The sequence below is a fragment of the Camelus dromedarius genome, chromosome 2 (assembly GCF_036321535.1).
Source record: "Camelus dromedarius isolate mCamDro1 chromosome 2, mCamDro1.pat, whole genome shotgun sequence".
NCBI lineage: Eukaryota > Metazoa > Chordata > Mammalia > Artiodactyla > Camelidae > Camelus > Camelus dromedarius.
The window spans coordinates 51,400,510-51,419,707 of record NC_087437.1 but is presented as its reverse complement, the minus strand read 5'-3'; the positions used below and the strand labels follow the sequence as shown (position 1 = coordinate 51,419,707).

The following is a 19,198-nucleotide window of genomic DNA, read 5'->3' as shown; positions in this document are numbered from 1 at the left end:
ACACACAAGTACGACTTGGCAGTGGAAGTGTTTGTGCTGAATTTTCTGCTTTGTAACACCACCTCTGAGTCTCCCAAGTTTTTGCATTATATATTTGTTCCAGACATGAAAGTTTTTCTAGAGATCAAGACCTAAGGTAGGGGGCAGGGAGTGAGGAAGCAAATATTTAGAAGAAACTAGCTAAAGCTTTTCAAGAATATGTCTGTTTTAACTCAGTATACCTATGTGAATATGAGCTCCTCAAGGCCAGGACCTGTGCACCTTCTAGTGACAGGCATATATGTTGCTTAGAAAACTGTTTGGAAGTTGAATTTAACTGGACATGGGATTTGAAGTCCTTCTCTGATGACAGAGTTAAACTTCACATCCAAGCTGAGGAGACAGAGCCAACTCTGGTACATGAAAGGCCTGCCTGGCTCTTGCAGGACCTAAAGAAAATCTGTTGCCTCTTCCCTTTCTGTAGGGAGAGTACCCTGCTGCCTTCTCTAGGCAGGGCTGAGCCCACCATGGAAGAAGAGGGGAAGAAAGGGCAAATCTACTTGCAAACCTTACTGTCCCTAGCACCCTCCTGCTAGAAGCCAGAATATGGCAGGATGAAGATCTGGCTTCCCTCAAATTGTGGTTACATCCTTAAGCTATTAAGTGATTGAATGCAGGCACTTCTAATCCTTGAAGCAGCACTCAAGGTTTCACTCCCACCTTTCCAAAAGCTTTGTCCTCAATACACACCCTAAACCCCTACTAATTTAGAGTAAACAATAATAATGATGATGGTAATAATAATAATAATAGCTACCATTTATTGAGCACCTATTCTACTGTGTGCCAGGCACTGTGCTAGGCACTTTTCGTACAATATCTAATTTTAATCCTCACAACAACCCTGTGAGGTAGGTATTATTATCGTCATTTTGACATATGAGGAAACTGAGGCTCAGAGAGGTTAAATAACTCTCCTATCACGCGACCAAAAGTATAGCTGGGATTCAAACCCAAAACAACCTGACTCCAAATCCCATGCTCCTGTGAACTAGAGTAGAGGCAGAGGGGAGAGGAAGGGCCAAACTTAAGAAAGACTGTTGGAGTGGAATGGATATGATATACTGACTAGTAAGATATGGGAAGGAATTTAAGCCCATGAATGTTTCTAGTTGGTGAGCCTATGCAGAGTGCGAAGGTAACCAGAATTGGAATGCAGGAGGAACATACCTGGTCGGGGAAATGAGTTGAGTCCATATGGACATGTCTATGGAGATGTCCAGTGGGTAAAAATACAGATCTAAAGATAGAGGGAAGTTAGGGCTGGAGATATATATTTGGGAATCACAGCATATATCAGTGGCAGTTGAAGACATCAGTGTGGGTGACACCATTTTGGGAGTAAAGAGAGAGGAAAGAGAAGTGGACCAAAGATAGAATACAGGGACCCTGAAGGCATGAGCAATAGTGGAGGAATCCTCAAGAGAGTCAGATACGGCAGAATCAGAGGAGGAAGAGAAGTACAGGAGGCAGCCCTAAAGTGGTGGCTAGAGGAAACCATGGTCTGGGTTGGGAGCAAACCTAGAACTCCCAGAAGGTAAGCAAGATTGAGTTACACTTCTAACACAGACCTCATGCACCAAAAACCCCAGGGAATATTTGTTAAATCAATGAATGCCAAAATGCCCCTATCCTGCTTTGCCCCAAAGCCTGAAGCTTAAGACTTCATCTTACTCTTGACACTCCAGTCCTAAAAGTATGGAAATCTAGGTGAGCCAGAATTTACAGAAGAGGCTTATAGAGAAAGTCATGATCTGCTTAAAGGAGAGAATAAGATAAAAAACAAAACTTGGCATTCTGTCTGGAAGTCCCAGAAGTCCCCCTGCCCAACCTCACTCTGGGTTATCATGGTGATTGTGAAAATGGGGAAAGGTGTGTGGGGTGGGGGGCAGGATGAGAACAGTTGCCTGGGGAAATCCTGTGCTAAGCCCAACCTGAGACCCAGCTTATGGGCTTTATCCAGATAGGAAGACATGTGTGGAAGGTTTGAGGGCTATGAGGAAAGTGAGAGAAGTCAGGGGACCAGCCCCACAACCTCCTGGGAGACGACTGGGAGAGAGGGTCCAGCCCTCTGGTCAGGGACCAGCCCTTAGACTTAAGTGAACTTGCATAGGTGTGTGTGTAGTGTGTGTGTAGAAGACAGAGAGTCTGTGTGTTAGCTCTCTGGGGGGAAGGGGAAGAGAGTCTTTCACACATGGGTCAGAGGCTGGAGCACTCCCCAGAAGCCTAGTGACTCAACATGTGTTGATTGTGGGGTGTGGGGGCTGAATATCCTTGGGAAGTTCTGAGGGGCTGCTGAAGCAGGGCTCCTGGTCTCCTCGGAGGCTGGGCCTCCCCTCGCAGAGTGGGGGGCTCACAGAAAGTCGAACAGCCCGAAATTCTTGGCTGCTCCAGGCCCAGGAAAAATTGGGGGAGGAAAAAAGAAAGAAAAGAAATGTTTCAGGCTCAGAAGTGAGATGAGCCTGCTGGTTAGTAGGTTAGGGGTCTGAAGGAACCAGCACACAAAGCAGGCATGGGAGGGGAGGGAGAGGTATGGGCATAGAGTAGAGAGGTTCTCTGGAATCCACTAGCAGCTCAGGCAACTGAGGGGGTCCCCTGGGCTTCTGCTAAGGCCCAACACAGGCAAGGTTAATGTGGATGGTTACTGGAGGAGACTACACCTCTAGGGGTCAAGACTGAGGCAGCAAGCCAGGGACAGTTAGGAGTAGGGTCAGATGAAACAAGTCTTTTTGTGTGTCAGTATGAAAGGGGAAAAGTCAAGAGATGGCACACATGCCTGAGGCGATGGGGTTAATAGAGGGATGATGCAGATGATGCACCTGGAATGAATGGTGAAAAGGAACTGAGGGTGAGGGGAGGAGGGGAAAGCGGGGTTTAGGGGTCTGCAGGCACTCAAGGGCACTGATGGGGTCAATTCCTTAAGTATGTATATGTTGTAGGGAGAGGGAGATAGAAGGGAGAAGAGTAAGGATCAGCACCAGCAAGTCGGGTCGCTGGGACATGAAGGATCCTAGGAAGTCCTGCGCAGCGGTTAGTGGGCAGAGGGACAAGCTGGGGCCGGTGGCAGGTTAGGGGCTGCAGTGGGGATCAGTGAGTGCACCCCTCCCTGGCTGCACCCAGCGAGCAGTTAGCGCGCCTGGATTTAGTTCCGTTTATTTCCCTTTCAGGTACCAAAGTAAAAAAGACGGACGGAGAGAGGGACGCAGCCGGCCCAGGGCGGGGTGGGATGGAAGTGGGGGAGGGGCCCTGCTCACATCACATCCACAAAGAACTCACTGGGGTTTCCCATGGCCATGCGGAAGGACTGTCTGCTGGCGGTCAGTTCAGGGGGCACGGAGGCCAGGTCGCGGCCAGGAGGGGCTCCCGGGGGCCCCATGGCCGCGGGCGGTGGGGGCATCATCAGCATGGGGGGGCCGTAGAGAGGGGGCACTCCAGGGGGGCCATAGCTCGGATGCGTGTGATGGCTGCGCAGGCTGCTGGCCAGCGAGTGGTGGCTGCGGTGGCTGTGCTCGCTGGCGGCAGGACCCGAGCGCTCGCTGGGTGCCCGCTCCCGCGGCCCCCGCAGACTGCTGCGGGTCGTGTGGTCCGACTCGCTGCCACTGCCGCCGGACTTCGAGTCCCCGGCCTTCGCGTCCTTCTCCTTCCGCCGGTCGCTGCCGCTGCGGTTGGAGCCACTGCTTCGGCTGCCTGTAGGGGACAGGCAGGGATGGGGTGGGGGACACTCAAGAGCTTGCAGAGAAGCATGGGTCTCGCCTGTGGCCCCCTCCACGGCCCCCGCTGCCTTACCTTCACTGTGCTGACTGCTGGCGCTGCCCCCGCCATAGCTGTACCCCAGCTCCGGGAAACCTGGGTGTGGGTTGTAGGGGTGCGGGGGAGGCGGGTACTGGTAAGGGAAAGCCATGGGCCAAGGGGCGGCCCCCGGATGCGGCAGAGGGGCCAGTGTGTCCTGATCAGAGGCACCGCTGGAGCCATCATGATCGTGGAGGGAGAGGTTGGCCATGTCTGTAGAGGGGAGGAGAGGGCGAACAAGCTGGGTCAGCAGAGATGTCCTCAGCCTAAGGTGGTTGAGAGCGTTTGGGAAGACAGCGACAGCAGTGACAGTGTCTTGCAGGAACGGGAGGAGGCCAGGCCAGAGACCTCTCACTCCATCAGACTCCCTCCCGCCACCTCTGGTAGGTGGCGGGAGGGAGTCCCTGAAGAGCCAGCCCCAAAGAAAATCATCCCCAGGAAGGCCCTGAGTCACCATTTCAGATGCTCAGGGCCAAATTCCAGTTCCCTGGAGGCCCACTACCAAGCTTTTGGCAGTTTCTCCTCCTTCCTCAGTGGACTGGAAGAAGGGTCAAAACTTGCATTTGGCAATTTTCTCCTCTGTTCACTTAGAGGGTAAAAGGGAGGGAGGGAATGTGGGAGGCTGAAATACCAGACAACACCAGGTACTGCATACCTGCAATGCATCTTATGCAAACGTTACCACAACTCTATGACGAAAGTATTAGTCACATTTTTTCCAGATGAGGAAAGTGAAGTCCAGATAGGTTAAATGACCATCCCAAACTACAGCCAGAGCAGAAGTGAAGAGGTGCTTATTTTCTCTCTCCTTAACTTTCTAGATATCATTACTAAGGACTAGGGAGCAGTTTAGGGAAATTTAGGTGAAATTTTGCCCTCCCTACTCACTTGGGACTAAAAAAAAAAAAACCATTAAAAGTCAGAATAAACATACAGCTTTTCAGAGCCTCCCCAAACAGAAGGCCCTTGGCCCAGATCAATTTTATGGTGCTGCTGGGGAGGGTGGGAGTGGGGTGGAAGGGTCCAGAAACAGAACAACTTAGATGCCTTCTCTGTGCTCTCCACCCCATTCCCAGCCAGGTCTGATTCTTCTCAGCACTTGAGTCACTGTATTAACATTACTTCTTTCATGACTCTCGCTCCCCCCCATAAATTGTGCATAGGTTCCCACCAGTGCTGGAACTACCTGGAAGAACTGCTCGGGACACCCCTTGCTCACACCCCATCTTACCAGGTCTCAAGGCTCTGAGACAGCTGTAATTGCTCTAGGAGCCAGCTGCCAGATACAGACTGAGCCCTTTGTTCTAAGGTCTTTAGGGAGCTGGCCCAAACTTACAGGGGAGAAGAGGCCAGGAGAGAGGACTGCAGCAGCCTATGGAGTCTACCAACCAAACTATCAACCTGTCAAGGCCAGCAGCTAGCATGAGGGGTGGTATATGGGAAGCAGGGGCCTGCCTTGGTTCATGCCCAAAGAGCTGGTTACAGCTGCCAGGCTGTCGTCCCAAGGGGAGTGACTGTGTGCTTCTGGGGCTACCCAGGTCCCCAGCTCCTCCCTTTGAGCCTGCCATACTCCCAGCTGAGGAGACCTCAGGCAGTGAGAGGGAAAAGGTCCGTTCTGTCAGCATCTCCCTGAGCTGGGCCTCTGGTGGACTTGGTCCAAGGGTAGAATACCCAGAAGGCCCCTGGGATGGAACAATGTCTCTTGAGCAAAAGTCACAGCTATCCTGAGAAGCTTTAGGTACCCCTGAAGGTTTGGGGCCAGGGTCAACTTCTGCTAATAATGATAATAACTACATTAGATTGAGTCTAAGAAGCCACTGATTATAAGATACACTCCAATTTCAGAGATACTGAAATGTGAAAAAAAAATGTTCATCTTAGAATCAACTAAATGTATTATAAATGGGCAACATTTTTTAGAGCCCTTCCTATGGGCCAAAAATGGTGCTAAAAGCTTTATATACATTATCTTATATCATCTTCAAAACAGCTCTCTATGAGACAGGTTCTTACTAATACCTCCATCTTACAGATAGAGATAATGAGGCACTGAGAGGCTGTGTCACTTCCTCACATTCACACAGTAAGGGTGGAGCTAAAATTTGAACTAAAAACTGTCTAACTCCATACCCTATGTATCTATCACTACTGTATGCGGCCATGCCAAAGCTGCTGAGGCCCAGGGACCCCACCTTCCCTCAGGGACTTGTGCTCTGCAGAAATAGTCTTTCTAGTCCCTAGAACCTAATATGAAGCATTTTAAGAGTTAGCTTTTGGACTCTACCACTGGGCTGAGAGAAGGCTCCCTCATGCAGAGGTGGCTGTTGGGGCTGGGCTTCAGCTCCTGAGCACTGTTGTCCTGTCTGTTTTGAGGACTCACCTTCCCAAGGGCTGTCCACAGGCTCAGGAGAAGGGGGTTCTCTGCAGACCTCTCCTACTTAATTAACCCTCACTGGCTTTGTACTCTCTCAGGATCAAGTCCAAACTCCTTGGTACAGCTTACAAAGTCCTCTACAACCTGGCCTTGATAGCTTCTCCAGCTTCATCCCAAGGTTCAACCCACCCTCAGGGGTCCTCAGACCCCTGTGGACTTGGGGCCTCAGGCCAGCCCCAGGTCCTGCCTTGGTGGAACCCACTTGGTGCTGGGAGGGTGAACAGGGGCCAAAGCTAGGAACTCTGGCCTTGCTGAGACAATGTTTCTGCAGCATCACACACCTAGGGCAGCCCCAGACGGTGGGAGACAAAACGGCTCTGGAGCCAGAAAGTCCTAGATCCAAAGCCCAGCTCCTCTGCCTCTAGTGCAAAACCTGGGGTGGACTACTTCTACAAGTCTCAGTTTCCTCATCTGAAAATAAGCATAGTAATCCATCTCCCCAAGGGTTGTGGGGGACGTCGTGAGGATTCAGTGAGAGAGTGAGATGATGCTTTAGAAACCATCAGCATGGTGCCAGGCACAGAGCAGGCACTCAGAAAAATGCCAGCCCCAAGGCGGGGGGGGGGGGGGCACGCCAGGTGAAGAGGCCGGACTGGGCTCTGCTTCTACCACAGAACTCTCAGGTCTTGAGGTTCCCCTAGCTCTGCTGCCCCCCATCTGGGTTCCCTAGAGTCCACTGCCACATCCCTAGGTACCTCCCCACTCCCAGCCAGGAGAAAGGGCAAGGTGGGAGAGGAACGCACTGCCACAGAGGTCGCCAAAGATGTAGTAGCACTGCTCGGAGAAGGTGATCTTGTTGACAGTGTGGCGGATGAAACCGGCTTTCAGCAGGTTGCTGGCATACTTGCGGGCCTCTCGCCGGTCAGTGAAGCCTTCGACGTTGTGGTACAGCCAGTCCACCACATCTGAGCCTGAGAGCAAGGCCACCACTTTATTGGAAGGCCCAGATGACTTGGGCTCAACTGGCCTCACAGAAACTATGAGGCTGGTTCCAGCTCAAAGGAGTGGCCCAAGGGAGTTCTTGGACCTCTGGCCTGCCCTGCCCCACCACTCTCCACCCCATCCTTCATCCCACCATGGGATCCTCTCACCGATGAAAGCGTTGGGGATAGTAATCTTGAGCCACATGCGGTCACGGACCTCCAGCCCGGATTCAGGGGAGGCCATGGCTTTTACGATGGCGGCCATGTCACTGTGGATGGACAGGTGGAAGTCATCTAGGCCTGGGGGTAGGAGGCAGAATGGGGCTATGGAGTAAGGTACACAGGAGTTTACATTCCAGCTCTACCACCTAATAGTAGGGACCAATGTTGGACAAATTACCAACTTCTTGGACACTCAGTTTCCCCTTCTATAAAAACAGGAACTTTAATATCAATTTTACAAGGACATCTGAAGAGAGAATTAAATAATGTAAATGAAGGTACTTAGCACAGTGTATAATGCGTCCTATGATAATAAAAAGGCAGTCGTTTATTGAATGCTTACTTTATGCCACACACTGTGATTGATGCTTTACTTGTCATCTCTCATTAAACCCCCAGGAACCTGGTAAAGTGCATATCATTAGTCCCATTTTACAAGGGGAAACAGGCTCACTGGGTGCTCAGTACACGTTCATAAGCAAACTCTTTTTAGTGAGGGTTGGTGTCCACTGAGGGAAGCTGCAGAGTGAGGTAGCTGGAATGAACTGAGTCCCCTCTCCAGCCCCTCTGACGCTCAACCAAGAGTCTCCACGTGGGCCTTCATCACTCCCTCCCAGCTGGCGCTGTCTCTGGGCCCAGGGGACAGGGTTGGACACTCACGCTCTGTGTCAGGGATGGAGCTGGTGATGGAGGAGCTGGTGGAGGTGATGGTGCTCAGGGAAGGGCTCATGCCGTAGGCAGGGAAGGTGCCGGTCATGGCTGCAGTATGGGAGACCCAGGCTGCGGGGTCAATGGGCCGGATGGGCTCACCTGCAGGGAGGATGAGGAGTCAGGGGCTGCCCACCCTGCCCACTGCTGGGCCCAACAGGATAGGTGTGAGGGTTCAGGGTAACACAGAGGAAGGAGAGACAGGGCTCATGTATGTCAAGCATCAGCTTTAGGGCAAGTGCCCCATCCACTTACTCCTGGGTAATGTGAAGCAACCACGTGGACTTGGGTCCCAGCACTTGGCTACAGTCAAGGTGATGGGCCTGAAAGCAAGGGTGTCTCTAGTGAGGGCAGGATGTGTGGAGGCCAAACCAAGCCCCTTGCCTAATAGCCAGGAATGCCTGCCCCCTCCTCCCCAGTGCCCCATGCCAGCCATACCCTGGTTTGTGCACAATCTCCCGCAGTACCCGGACCGCGTCGTCATTACTCATGTTCTCAAAGTTGATCTCATTTACCTGGGAAAGAGGACCAGAGATGAGATGAGCAGTGGTGTAGGGGAGGTGGGTAGGGAAGCTGAGCTTGGTGGGCCAGGAGGTCTTCCCCTACTAAGAATCAGGGTACAGAGGGCATGGACCCCATCCCTGTCCACACCACCACCCACGGTGGGCAATGGTACCTGTAGGAGCATATCTCCTGGCTCGATGCGTCCATCAGCAGCCACGGCCCCACCCTTCATGATAGAGCCAATGTAGATGCCTCCGTCACCACGCTCGTTGCTTTGGCCCACAATGGAGATGCCCAAGAAGTTATACTTTTCTACAGGTAGTAATAAGACCTTGAGAGGGGAGCAAGGTTCCTACCCAAATTCCAAGCCCCTCATTAGAAAAGTGTAGAAAGGGACAAAAATTAACAGTTATTAAACCCAAATCAGGCACTGTATTTGGCATGCTCAAATATGCCTTCATTTAATCCTTATTGGCTGTGAGGTAGGGACTCATGCCCAGTTTACAGAGCAGGCAACTGAGGTTCAGAGAATTTAAGTGACTTTTCTAAGTCATGAAGTGGCAGAGCCAAGATTAAAACTCAGATTTAAATTCCAAAGTTGGGACTCTTTTCACTATATCCAGCTATCTCCTAAAGAAGAGCACCTAGGGCAGAAATCAGACAACAAGAATGCAATGGCTGAAAAATGGGCGTGGGAGGAGGAATCACTTCATCTAGGAAGCCTTCCTGGATGTCATTCTCTGCTTCCACAGTTCTCTGTGCTTCTCTCTCATAGCCCTGATCATGAGATACTGAAATGACTGGTTTATATACCAGTTTATGCTTATGAAAGACAGCTCCTTGAGGGCAGGGGACATATCCTGTGCCTCTCAGTGTCTGGCATGTTGCAGGTGCTCAAGAGTGATGTTTCACCAGACTCACCCATGTTGAGAGTGACTGTGATGATGTTGAGTGACATGGTGGAGTCCGTGATGCTGCTGAAGGACGAGGACTGGAAGAAACAGAGGCCCTGAGCAGCAGGCAAGGGTGGCAGGACCTTGCTGCTCCCACCTAGCTCCTCATCGAGGTGAGCCCTCAGCACCACCTCCCCTCTAAGGTTCCAAACCATGACCCAAGGGGAGGGATCTAAGGAGGCACAAACCCTGGCCCTGCCTGGGCAGGAGGGCTTGGTCTCCCCACCCCCCCCAGCATCTCAGCCCCGTACCCGCTCAATCCTCGAAACCTTCTGCTTCCGCCGCCGCCGCTTGTGTCTTCTCATCAGGCGTGAGGCGCTGCTCTGCTCTGTGGAGCTGCTGAACCTGTGGGGCCCACAGTCGTTCCCCACCAGGCTGGCCCAGCCCTGCCCCGTAAGAGGCACCACAGGGCCCAGGTCCTCACCACAAAGCCTACATCCCACCCAGGGGCCCAGCGTCCTCAGGGTTCAGAGCTCCTCCAGGGTCACGCCCCACAGTACCCATGAAACCAAAGCCCCACCTGCTGGTGGAGTCATCCTCATCCGAATCAAAGAAGCTGGTGGTCTCCAACTCGCTGCTCATAAGGGTGGATGAGCTATCATAACCCCCTGGCTCTCGCCGCCGCTCCCCCTTTGCAGTTCCATTTAGCCGGGTTGCTGCAGGGGATGGAGGCAGCTGGGTTCACAGTGCCCCATGCAGGAGGGAAGGGAGGAGAGGGACGGGCCAGGGGCTGCACTGGGGCCAGGCATATCCAGAGCTCAGGGAGTAGGGCAAAGGGGTGTGTAGCTGAGTGGAAGCTCTGGGGAGGTAATTGGTGGGGAAGGTGTCTGTTCAGGGAAGACGCACTGTGCTCGGGGCCATCCCTCCGGCGTGGCCGCTCCCGCTGGGCAGACACCAGGGAGTCGGTCTCTGTGTCATTGTCCAGGTTCTCCTGGCTGCCCCCACCAGCATGAGGGCTGCAGGGAAGAGATGTCTTCGTGGGGGAGGGGGCAGGCTGGGGGCTCCCTCCCCCAGCCCTGAGCTGAGCTGACGCAGCCCTCTCCCATGGGCCCTCCCCACCCCCATGTCACACTCACTGGAAGGATGGGGGCCGGGAGTCCCCAATGCCTCCCGTGCGCTCCATGGGTGGTGGCAGTTCTGATGGGTTGTCAGCACAGAAGGGAGCTGGCTCTGGGTGCGAGCCCTCAGCCGACACCAGCTGATGGGGACAAAATGCATGGGTAGAAGAGTGCAGGGGCCCCAGGGAAAAGGGGATAGGCTTCCAGCAGGACACGAAGACTTGGGGAGAATGAAGCAGGGCACATGGAGGGAGAAGAGACAGGACTGTGCAAGGTCAGCTAAGATGAAGAACGGACCCACTGGTGGGCTGATGGGGAGGCCATGAGGCATGGGCTGGGGAAGTTGGATGGAGGCAGAGAACAAGGGTCAGAGGTCCATGGTAGAAGTCAACAGGTAATAGAAGGGAACCTACGACAAAGTGCTTCAAAGGACATAGGAGACTTTTTGTCTCCAATGTTTCTGTCTTTCCCTTTCCCCATTTCCCACAACTCCTCCCCCTCTCTTCACCAAGGCTACAGACTCTAGGGTGAGAGACAGTTCATTTAGAAAACTCAAGGAAGATTCAAATACTGAAGCAAAAGACCACAGTTTCAGCAATGCCTTTCCTCCATCCAGGCCACTGCAGGAACTCAGGTGGAGGGAGGGCTGAGGGGGGCTCCTTACCCAGGACACCACCCGGCCATTGAAGCAGGGAAGCTTGGCGTTGTCATCCGAGATCTCCTCCTTCACCACTCTGTAGGGAAAGGGGGATGTCAGAGTGAGCTTTCTGGGGTGGAAATGGAGGCATCCTCACAACCCCAACTTCTCAGGGGTTCCTCCACCCTAAACTAGGAACCAAACCACCAGCACCAGCCTGTTCAAATGGGAGCAGGGGTGGGGTGACCCAGGGATGGCTCTTTGTCACCACCAGGAAGACACTAGCCCTGCCCAAGCCACTGCCTTCCTGGGGCATCAGTCATCTCAGTCAACTGCCTCTCAGTCATCAGGTGATTGCAAATCACACCTGACAAATCACTGTCCCCCATGAGTGCAGTTACCCTCTAGAATCTTGAGAGAGCTGCATCCATCTCCAATGTGGCTCTCCTAGGCTGGATTTTATCTTTCCCTCTGTCCCTAAAGTAGGAAAAACCATACCCTTATTACTATCCTCCCCTTTTCAGTTGGGAATCCTGACATTCTTCTTGGAGGTGTGGATGAGAAATTTAAAGAAATTAGGAAAGAGAAGGGGAGAAGGCATTTACTGAACATCCTTCATTGCCATTATGACACTAAGTAACAACTGCTCTCATTTATTGAGCACAGATTATGGCCACGAACTAAGTTAAGTTAAGCACTTTATTTCTATTATTTCATTTAATACACGCAGAAATGCAATGAAATAGATACAGATGGGGAAACGAAGGCTCAGTAGGTTCAGAAATTCCCCTATAGTCACATTGTTAATAAGTGAAAAGGCTAGAATTTGAATCCTGGTCACCCTGACTCCAAAGCCTGTATTCTTACCTATTTATACTATCTTATCTCCCTAGAGTTAGAATGCATAATCGTCACATCAGCCTCATTGTATAGGCAAATATGATCCTGATTTTATGAATAAGGAAACTGAAAAACATTTTGTCACTTGTCCAAGGTCACAGAGCTAGATGTCAGAGCTGGAATTCAACCCCAAGCTCGTTTGACTCCAAACCCTATATTCTCTCCACGGTATTTCACATTCTATTCTGTACAGTGACAGAGGCAATGTGGGTCTGTGTGGATGGTGGGGGTGCGGGAGGAAGTAATGTGGAGCATGGGGGTGATAGGATGTAGTCTGAGGCATGGAGTTTGGCCTAGGGCATGCAGTGAGGCAACATATCAGACCACAACTATAGCTTGGGGCCAGGAGAGGGAATAGAAAAGTTTGAGGCCCCTCAGACTGCATCAAACACCCTAGGAGCACAAAGCTGGAAAGCCGTGATCAGGGGCAGGAGGAAGACACATGCCTGGAGTTATGAGCAGAGAGGAAAGACAGCAAGGAAGGAGGGTGGGAAGGCCAGTTCCTCCCTTGTTCTTGGAGCTGCTCCTGCCCAGAGCTGGGAATGTGCTTGCCTTCTTGTGATGCTCGCATTCTTGGACTCATAGCCAAATTCGAAGGCCAAGCCTGTCCTCCTCCCTCTCATCCATCTCTGGCTCCTCTGGTTTCCAGCCCCCCCAGCGACCCCACGAAAGCAGCTCAAATCATCCTATTCAGGCCCACCATGGCAGAAAGCCTGGAGACAGAACAGGCTGGAAAGAAGGGAAACAGAGATAACTCAGACCCACCAGCCAGTCTGACCACAGGCTACCTCAAGCTTATAGCCCCCATGGGAACTGAGGCTCAAATTAAAAGGGGGTATGTGGGCCACATGGCAGGGACTGTGACCTGCTTTGGAGAGGGTCTCCCTGTGGTGGGAAACTGCCGCTGACTCCCCACCACCCAATCCCCCGGCAGGCCCCACCACACAGCTCGATGCTACAGATGTTTCCCCTATTTCTGGGGGTCACCGACAGGTCGCCAAGGCTCTGCTGACTCACAATGATCAGCTGATCTTCGGCAGCCTTGGGGGACCTCAGACAGGCCTCCTCCTCCCACCATGGAGCTGAATGGCTCAGGGTTCCACAGCACTTATACACTCACACACACACACACACACACAAACACACACACCCCAAGTGGAATCAGACAAATCTGGGTTTAAATTCCAATTCTGCCACTTATTAGCCCTCCTATTTTAGAGAAGTTTCTTAACTCTTTGTCTCAGCTTGGTAAAGTGGGATTTGTAAATGGCTGGCATGGTCCAGGCATACAATAAAAGCTAGTTACTAACTTTGTCAATTTTTTTTTTTTGCAGGATCCGTACTCTAACTAGGTGTAAGTTTCTAAGTGCAGGGATGAAATAAATCTGCTTATTACTCATTGTTTATTCAATTAAAAAGCTTTTGTCGAGAGCTAAGTGGGCTTTAAGTTTTGTGTTTGCCACTGCATGGACCTCAAGAAGCATCAGACCTGGAGTCTGCCTTGTCCTTGGAGATTACTGTCCAGTGCATGGTTCATGTGAGTATACTGCAAGTGGGAAGTGCTCAGAGCTGTAACAGCAGCAGATGTGTTCACTGGACTGACATCTGCTGAGTATTAGTGTCAGGTCATGGCTAGGAGCTGAGTACGTATGAAGATAAATAGGAATAAGTGTCATAACTTTAAAAGTCCAACCCAGAGCAAAGGAGAATTTGGACCTGGGGAAGACAAGGGAAGAGAACTGCTCCAGGTAGAAGGCCCAGAGGCAGGCCAGTGGTGATATGGAGCGGGGAAGCAACATGGGAAGTCGGGTTAGTGGCCCGACTTCCCATATTGTTCCTGCCACAGCTCAAGGCCTCTTTAACAGTGGTACCTTGATCTTCCATCCATCATCTCCTCAGTGTTGAAAATGTTTACTCTTCCGCCATTTCCCAAATACTGTAAGAAGCTTGGGCCTACCATGAGCTTGACAAATACTTCTGGAGACCAGATGGGAGTTAGGAGTCCTCAGGCCTTATACACCAGAGGGTGAGCTTGGAGAGCCTGAGGAGACAGCAGCCTCTCTCCTCTGACCCCCTTTCTCATCTGTCAGCAAGTGTCGCTGGCCTCTGCCTGACTCACCTCTCATGGGGCTACTGGCAGCCCTATCACCTTTACAGTTTGCCAAGGCTCAACATTTCTCTTTGAGAGGATGTATCTGTTAAATGATGATGATAGTAATCCCTACAATTATGTGATTAAGGCCTTAGATTTTGGAGCCAGCTTCCTAATGTTGAATCAAGATCTGCTACTTCTTAGTTGTGTGACTCTGGGTAAGTTACTTAAGTTTTCTGTGCTCTAGTTTCCTCATCCAGAAACTGGGGATATTACTACCTATTCCATAGGGTTATTAAGAGGATTGAATGAGTAAAAGATTTGAAAATCATTTAGATCAGTGTCAGCACACAGTAAGCACCATAAAAAGAGTTTGATAAATAAATGAAATATATATATATATATTCCTCAGCAATTAGTCCTCTGTGACAAGATAGCCCTACCAGGTCTTCTGCTCATTAATTTCTCTGAGGATAAAAACATAATCAATCTCCTTCACTTCATTTTTATCATTCTTCTCAACCCTGCTAGAATGGCATACTCTAATATTTTGCAAAGGGTGGTTCAAGTACCACTAATGAATGCAAGATGGCTTCAGGTGTATCTGAATGAATGTTTAATTCAAAAGTTAAATATTTATTTTTAACATTATTTTAGAAAGAAATATAAATAGAAAATCAGACCTGTGGTTTCATATTATTGATTGGGTCAAACTAAGAAAGAGTGCGTGGAGTGACAGTGGATTTACAGAACAGTACTAAGTAAACAGTGAGTAGATGTAGTAGGGGCCCTCTATGACTGCAGTTAGGCCTGGTTTGACAGCAGCCTGGGGAGAGTGGGAGGCAGCCCACAGAGGTCTAGGCTTAGAAGGTGGGGGCTAGGTCCCATGGGCTCTGGGATGGGTCGGGGTGGAGACACAAGTCTAGCCTAGTCCCTCAAGGCACCTGGCCCCAGCACACTATTCCATACCCCGAGGCAGTATCTTGGTCTCTTCTAACTCCTTTCTTCTCTTACCAGGCCAAGGCATCTGCCCTCCTTGCTCCCACCCCTTGCAGATAGATCCCTCTTCAGAAGCTTCCAATCAGGGGTGTCCATCTGTAGACTGTAGCCAGACAATCATTACAACACCAGGAGTACCCCACCCCAAGGCGGGAACAACAACAGAAACAAGAATAGGTTAGAAGCAGCATAGCACTTCCCACTGTACAAAGCACTTTCACACATACGATCTCATGGCTCATCAAACCCTGAGTTCCAGGGGGAAAGTTGACAGCAAAACATGCCAGGCAGAAGAGAGAGAAGGTGCTAGCTTCCCAGAGCTGGGAGGGCCGCGGTCCTTGGTGAGAAGCCAGGCTGATGAACACTGGGGAGTAGAATGTCTCCCCTCACTCAGCTCTGGGCCTCAGCTCCAAAGAGCAGTGTAGGCCTCAGGCTACCGCTAGAGAGGCGGCCTTTAGGCCTGGAGGGCCTGGGGAAGGCCTTCCCCACAGGCCTCCAGGCCCAGTGCCCAGTTAGTGTGGAGCAGGCTAGTGTGGGGGCCTCCCCCTTCCCCCAGTCCCCTGGGATTTGGGGGGTGGTGAGGGGATTGGCTAGGCTCCCCCTCCCAGGCCAGCTGCTACAGAACCTTCCGGCTCCAACATTCCATCCCCTCTTAAAGGGGAAGTCACTTTTCCAAACTCCGCCTGTCCAAAGCCCTGCAGCTGGGTGGAGGAGAAGACCCCGCCAGGGAGGGGAAGATGAACACTAAAAGACCCTTCCTGGCCCTCCCATCCAGGCTCGGAGGCTCTTTCCAAGGTCTCCCCCTTGGACACCATCTGGAGGAAAGAGGCCCCAATTCTGTGATGAAATCAGCACCTGGGCTAGTGGGGACTCCTTCTTAAGAGGTGCGGTGCTCTGCTCCCTGACAACATCCTTAACACCCCGCAGGGGAGAGGGGAGACAGCAAAATAAACATCAGACCTGCAGGCCTGAGCACCCCCACCGCCGATCAGTTCAAAGACCCACAGCATAGCCCTTAGATGCACGATACTCCAAATATGGCTCTGAGTTGTGGAGCTGAAAAGATGGAGAAGGTGAAGGCCGAGTGCCAAACACCCCAAGTCTCTGCTAGAAAGGTGGCTCCGTTGGCAGGAGGAGGGCTGGGGACCGCGCTCGGGAGTCGGCTGGAGGCGGGGGGGGGGTGTCTGTGTGGGCAGCTGGTCTCTGAGGACGTGAGCGGGCTGAAGGGACTGGAACTGGCTGCTCTTAGGGAGTTGGACCATCCCCTAAACTAGGGTGCCAAGGTCCCTCACAAGAAGGCAAAGGAGAGTCCCTAGAGGGGCTGGAACTATAGCCTCGGAAAAAACCAACAGGGGCCAAATGGCTGAGTCGCCCCTAGAATCCAACGTAGGGCTAGAAACCAGTATAGTAAGGGGAGTCCGAACCGGCTGAGTGGGCCCCTATAAGTCGGAGGGGCCGGGGTCCCCCGGAGGCGAGGCGGGGCCATCCTCACCCGAAATCGTCGTCCATAGACTTGAAGAAGAACTTATAGCTGGGTCGCTGCAGAACGCCCTTAAAGTCCGCCAAGGTGACGCGCTCCGCGGGCAGGGGCAGCTTCACCAGGTACGGCGTCTCCTGCCCGTCCAGGTGGTAGATGATCTTCGTCTCGCCCATGGCTCCGGCCTCGGGCCCGGCGGCCCGCGCGCTGCCTGCTCGGGCGGCCGGGCCGGGCCTCTCAGGCGGCGGCGGCGGCGGCGCTCGGCGCGGCCCAGCGGCTCAGCCCAGCTCCGCGGCCAGCCGCGGCGCCAGCTCCCTTGTTCTTCGGCCGCTCCCGGGTCCCAGCGCCGCCTGCCGCCGTCGCGGCCACCGCTTCCGCTCCCCACTCTCCGGGCTCTACTGGCGACGGCGACTCTTCCGGTGGCCACGGCCCTCCCGGCTCTAGGCTGCGGCCGGGTCCCCTCCCCTCCCCTCCCCTCCCCCGACCCCGGAGCGGCCCCGCCCCTCCCCGGCGCGGCCCCGCCCCCGGCCGCCGCTGAGCTGCGCTGGCCTAGCGGCAGATGGCCTGGCCCTCGCCTGGACCCCGTGGACACTCCGCCCACCGGCCTGGCGGTGCTCCGGTCCTGCGCTCCGGCCCCAGGCCCTCGGGGAGCGTGGCGGCGGTCGCCTAGGCCCTTAGAGATGGAAGGGCAGATCTCTCCAGGATGGCTGCGTTCCCGAATTCTTCAAGGTTCTCGCTCTAGACCCAAGGGGGATGGCTGCTTCTCTGCCGCTGGGGAGGGTTGTAATGCAGGGGTCGCTTTGCTCCCAGAAAAGGGGAAGGACACTGTTCTGACCACGCAGCGCTGTTGGAAAGTGACGGTTGGAAAGTGACCTCTACATGGCTTTTTAGGGTCTGTTGAGGAGCATTAACTGCTGTCATCGAGTCTACCAAACTGAACTCCCTGAGGACAGAACAAGATCGAGATCTGAGTCCTCGTAACCTCAGTACTTAGGTGCAAAGTAGTGGTTCAATAAATGGATTGAATGCAGAATGAGTACAAGAATGAAGATACATGTGTGACTGGAACGTGAAGTCTCAAACCAGAACTAGTTATAATGGGTTCCTGACAAATCTCCTCACCCCTTAGCTTTTAATTCGTTTAATAAATATTGAGTGCCTGTTATGTGCAAGGTATACTGCAAGAGATACAGCAAAACAAGACAGGTAAGGCTGCTCTCAGGACCTTTACGCATCTGGAAAGAGGAACACAGAGCTTGTAAATAACTAACTTCAGAGTGACAAATGCTATGAAAAAGAAAATGGAGTGATGTGATAGGAAAGAGGAATAGTATTCAAAAAAGGCCTCTTCCATTTGAACTAAGACCTAGAACTAACAAGGAAGCAGCTATAAGAAGGTCTGGTCTAGGGAAAGAGCATTCCAGGCAGAGGGCACAGCCAAGCATAAAGGCTCAAGACAAGAATAAACTTGCCCAATTTGAGGAACAAAAAGAAGGCCATTGTGACTACAGGGATAGTGGGAGATGAGGCTTGGAAAGTAAACTGAGACCAGATTGCATAGGTCCTTTCAGGCCACAGTAACAAGTGTGGGATCCTCCCAATCCGTTTCGTATACTGTTGTCAAATTAGCTTTTGAAGACTAAGGACCTCTTTCAGACACCTCTTCCAATCAAAACCCTCTCCACATCTCCCAATGCCCTTCCAATAGCTATAGCATGATATTCAAAGCCCTCCATAATTTAACCTCTACCTACCTTTACAGCATTTTTATCATTACATCCTGGCTTAAGTTTTGACTTAGGCAATTCAACCCATTTGCTAGCCTCTGCACACACCTGGTATATTTTCACTCATATCCCTTTAAATTTTTATCAAACTGTTATGTGTGCTTAGTCAAATAGCATTAAGAAAGATGTTTAACAGTAGTCCTCTATCGCATTTTCATCCCCACTCCAGTGTGTGTGTGTGTGTGTGTGTGTGTGTGTGTGTGTGTGTGTGTGTGTGTGTGTGTGTGTGTGTGTGTGTGTGTGTATTTTTTAGCTCATACTATTTTTTTTCCCTGAGGAGGGGGTGGGGGAAAGTAGTCTGAATTGCGTTATAATGCCCCCATGTAGGGTACCTCAACTCTGCCATTGAACTCACTTCGTAGGCCACGAGTCTGTTCCAAGCACAGGTTAAGCGGTCATCTGCTAGGACCCTCCCCAAGGGCGGGTACACGGCATCTCCTGTCCCCTCTGCCCTAGCCCCAGAGGTTCCTGCTCTGGGAACTTACCTTACATAAGCTCAGGGAGGGCCCTGTTGGGGCCGCTTTTGGCCCTAGTCTCAGACTTTCACAAGGGACGTGGGGTAGAGTTACTAAATGCACCCAGCTCGTGGCCCCACGGATGTTTCCTTCCACCCTGTAGCTCCTATTTCTTAATTTATGCATTCTGGACATTGTTTATTTATTTCCAATTTTGATTG

The 19,198-nt window shown here is 52.0% G+C and overlaps 1 protein-coding gene across 2 annotated transcripts; it reads right to left on the bottom strand.

Moving 5' to 3' along the window:
- Nucleotides 1-780: 780 nt before the first annotated feature.
- On the bottom strand, nucleotides 781-16,981 carry DVL3 (dishevelled segment polarity protein 3). Of its 2 annotated transcripts, none has more exons than XM_010976203.3 (16): nucleotides 16,751-16,981; nucleotides 11,295-11,364; nucleotides 10,649-10,770; nucleotides 10,419-10,528; nucleotides 10,093-10,228; nucleotides 9,824-9,917; nucleotides 9,541-9,610; nucleotides 8,792-8,931; nucleotides 8,554-8,630; nucleotides 8,371-8,438; nucleotides 8,068-8,217; nucleotides 7,354-7,485; nucleotides 7,006-7,173; nucleotides 3,826-4,041; nucleotides 3,316-3,726; nucleotides 781-2,424 (listed from the first exon to the last, which is right to left on the bottom strand). In XM_010976203.3, exons 1-16 carry the CDS (start codon nucleotides 16,909-16,911, stop codon nucleotides 2,393-2,395), a joined length of 2,157 nt encoding a protein of 718 aa, XP_010974505.3. In that variant the 5' UTR covers nucleotides 16,912-16,981; the 3' UTR covers nucleotides 781-2,392. The 2 variants fall into 2 exon arrangements, with proteins under 2 accessions (XP_010974505.3, XP_064349386.1); XM_064493316.1 differs by lacking the exon at nucleotides 16,751-16,981 and adding an exon at nucleotides 11,669-12,109.
- Between the last annotated feature and the right edge of the window lie 2,217 nt (nucleotides 16,982-19,198).

Excerpts from the sequence above, each read along its gene's own strand:
- DVL3 (XM_010976203.3), bottom strand. The coding sequence starts at position 16,911 with ATGGGCGAGACGAAGATCATCTACCACCTGGACGGGCAGGAGACGCCG. Across the intron at positions 10,529-10,648 it reads TCCCGGCCCCCATCCTTCCA|CCCTCATGCTGGTGGGGGCA; the intron begins GTGAGTGTGACA and ends TCTTCCCTGCAG. Across the intron at positions 8,218-8,370 it reads TTGCTTCACATTACCCAGGA|GTGAGCCCATCCGGCCCATT; the intron begins GTAAGTGGATGG and ends TCCTCCCTGCAG.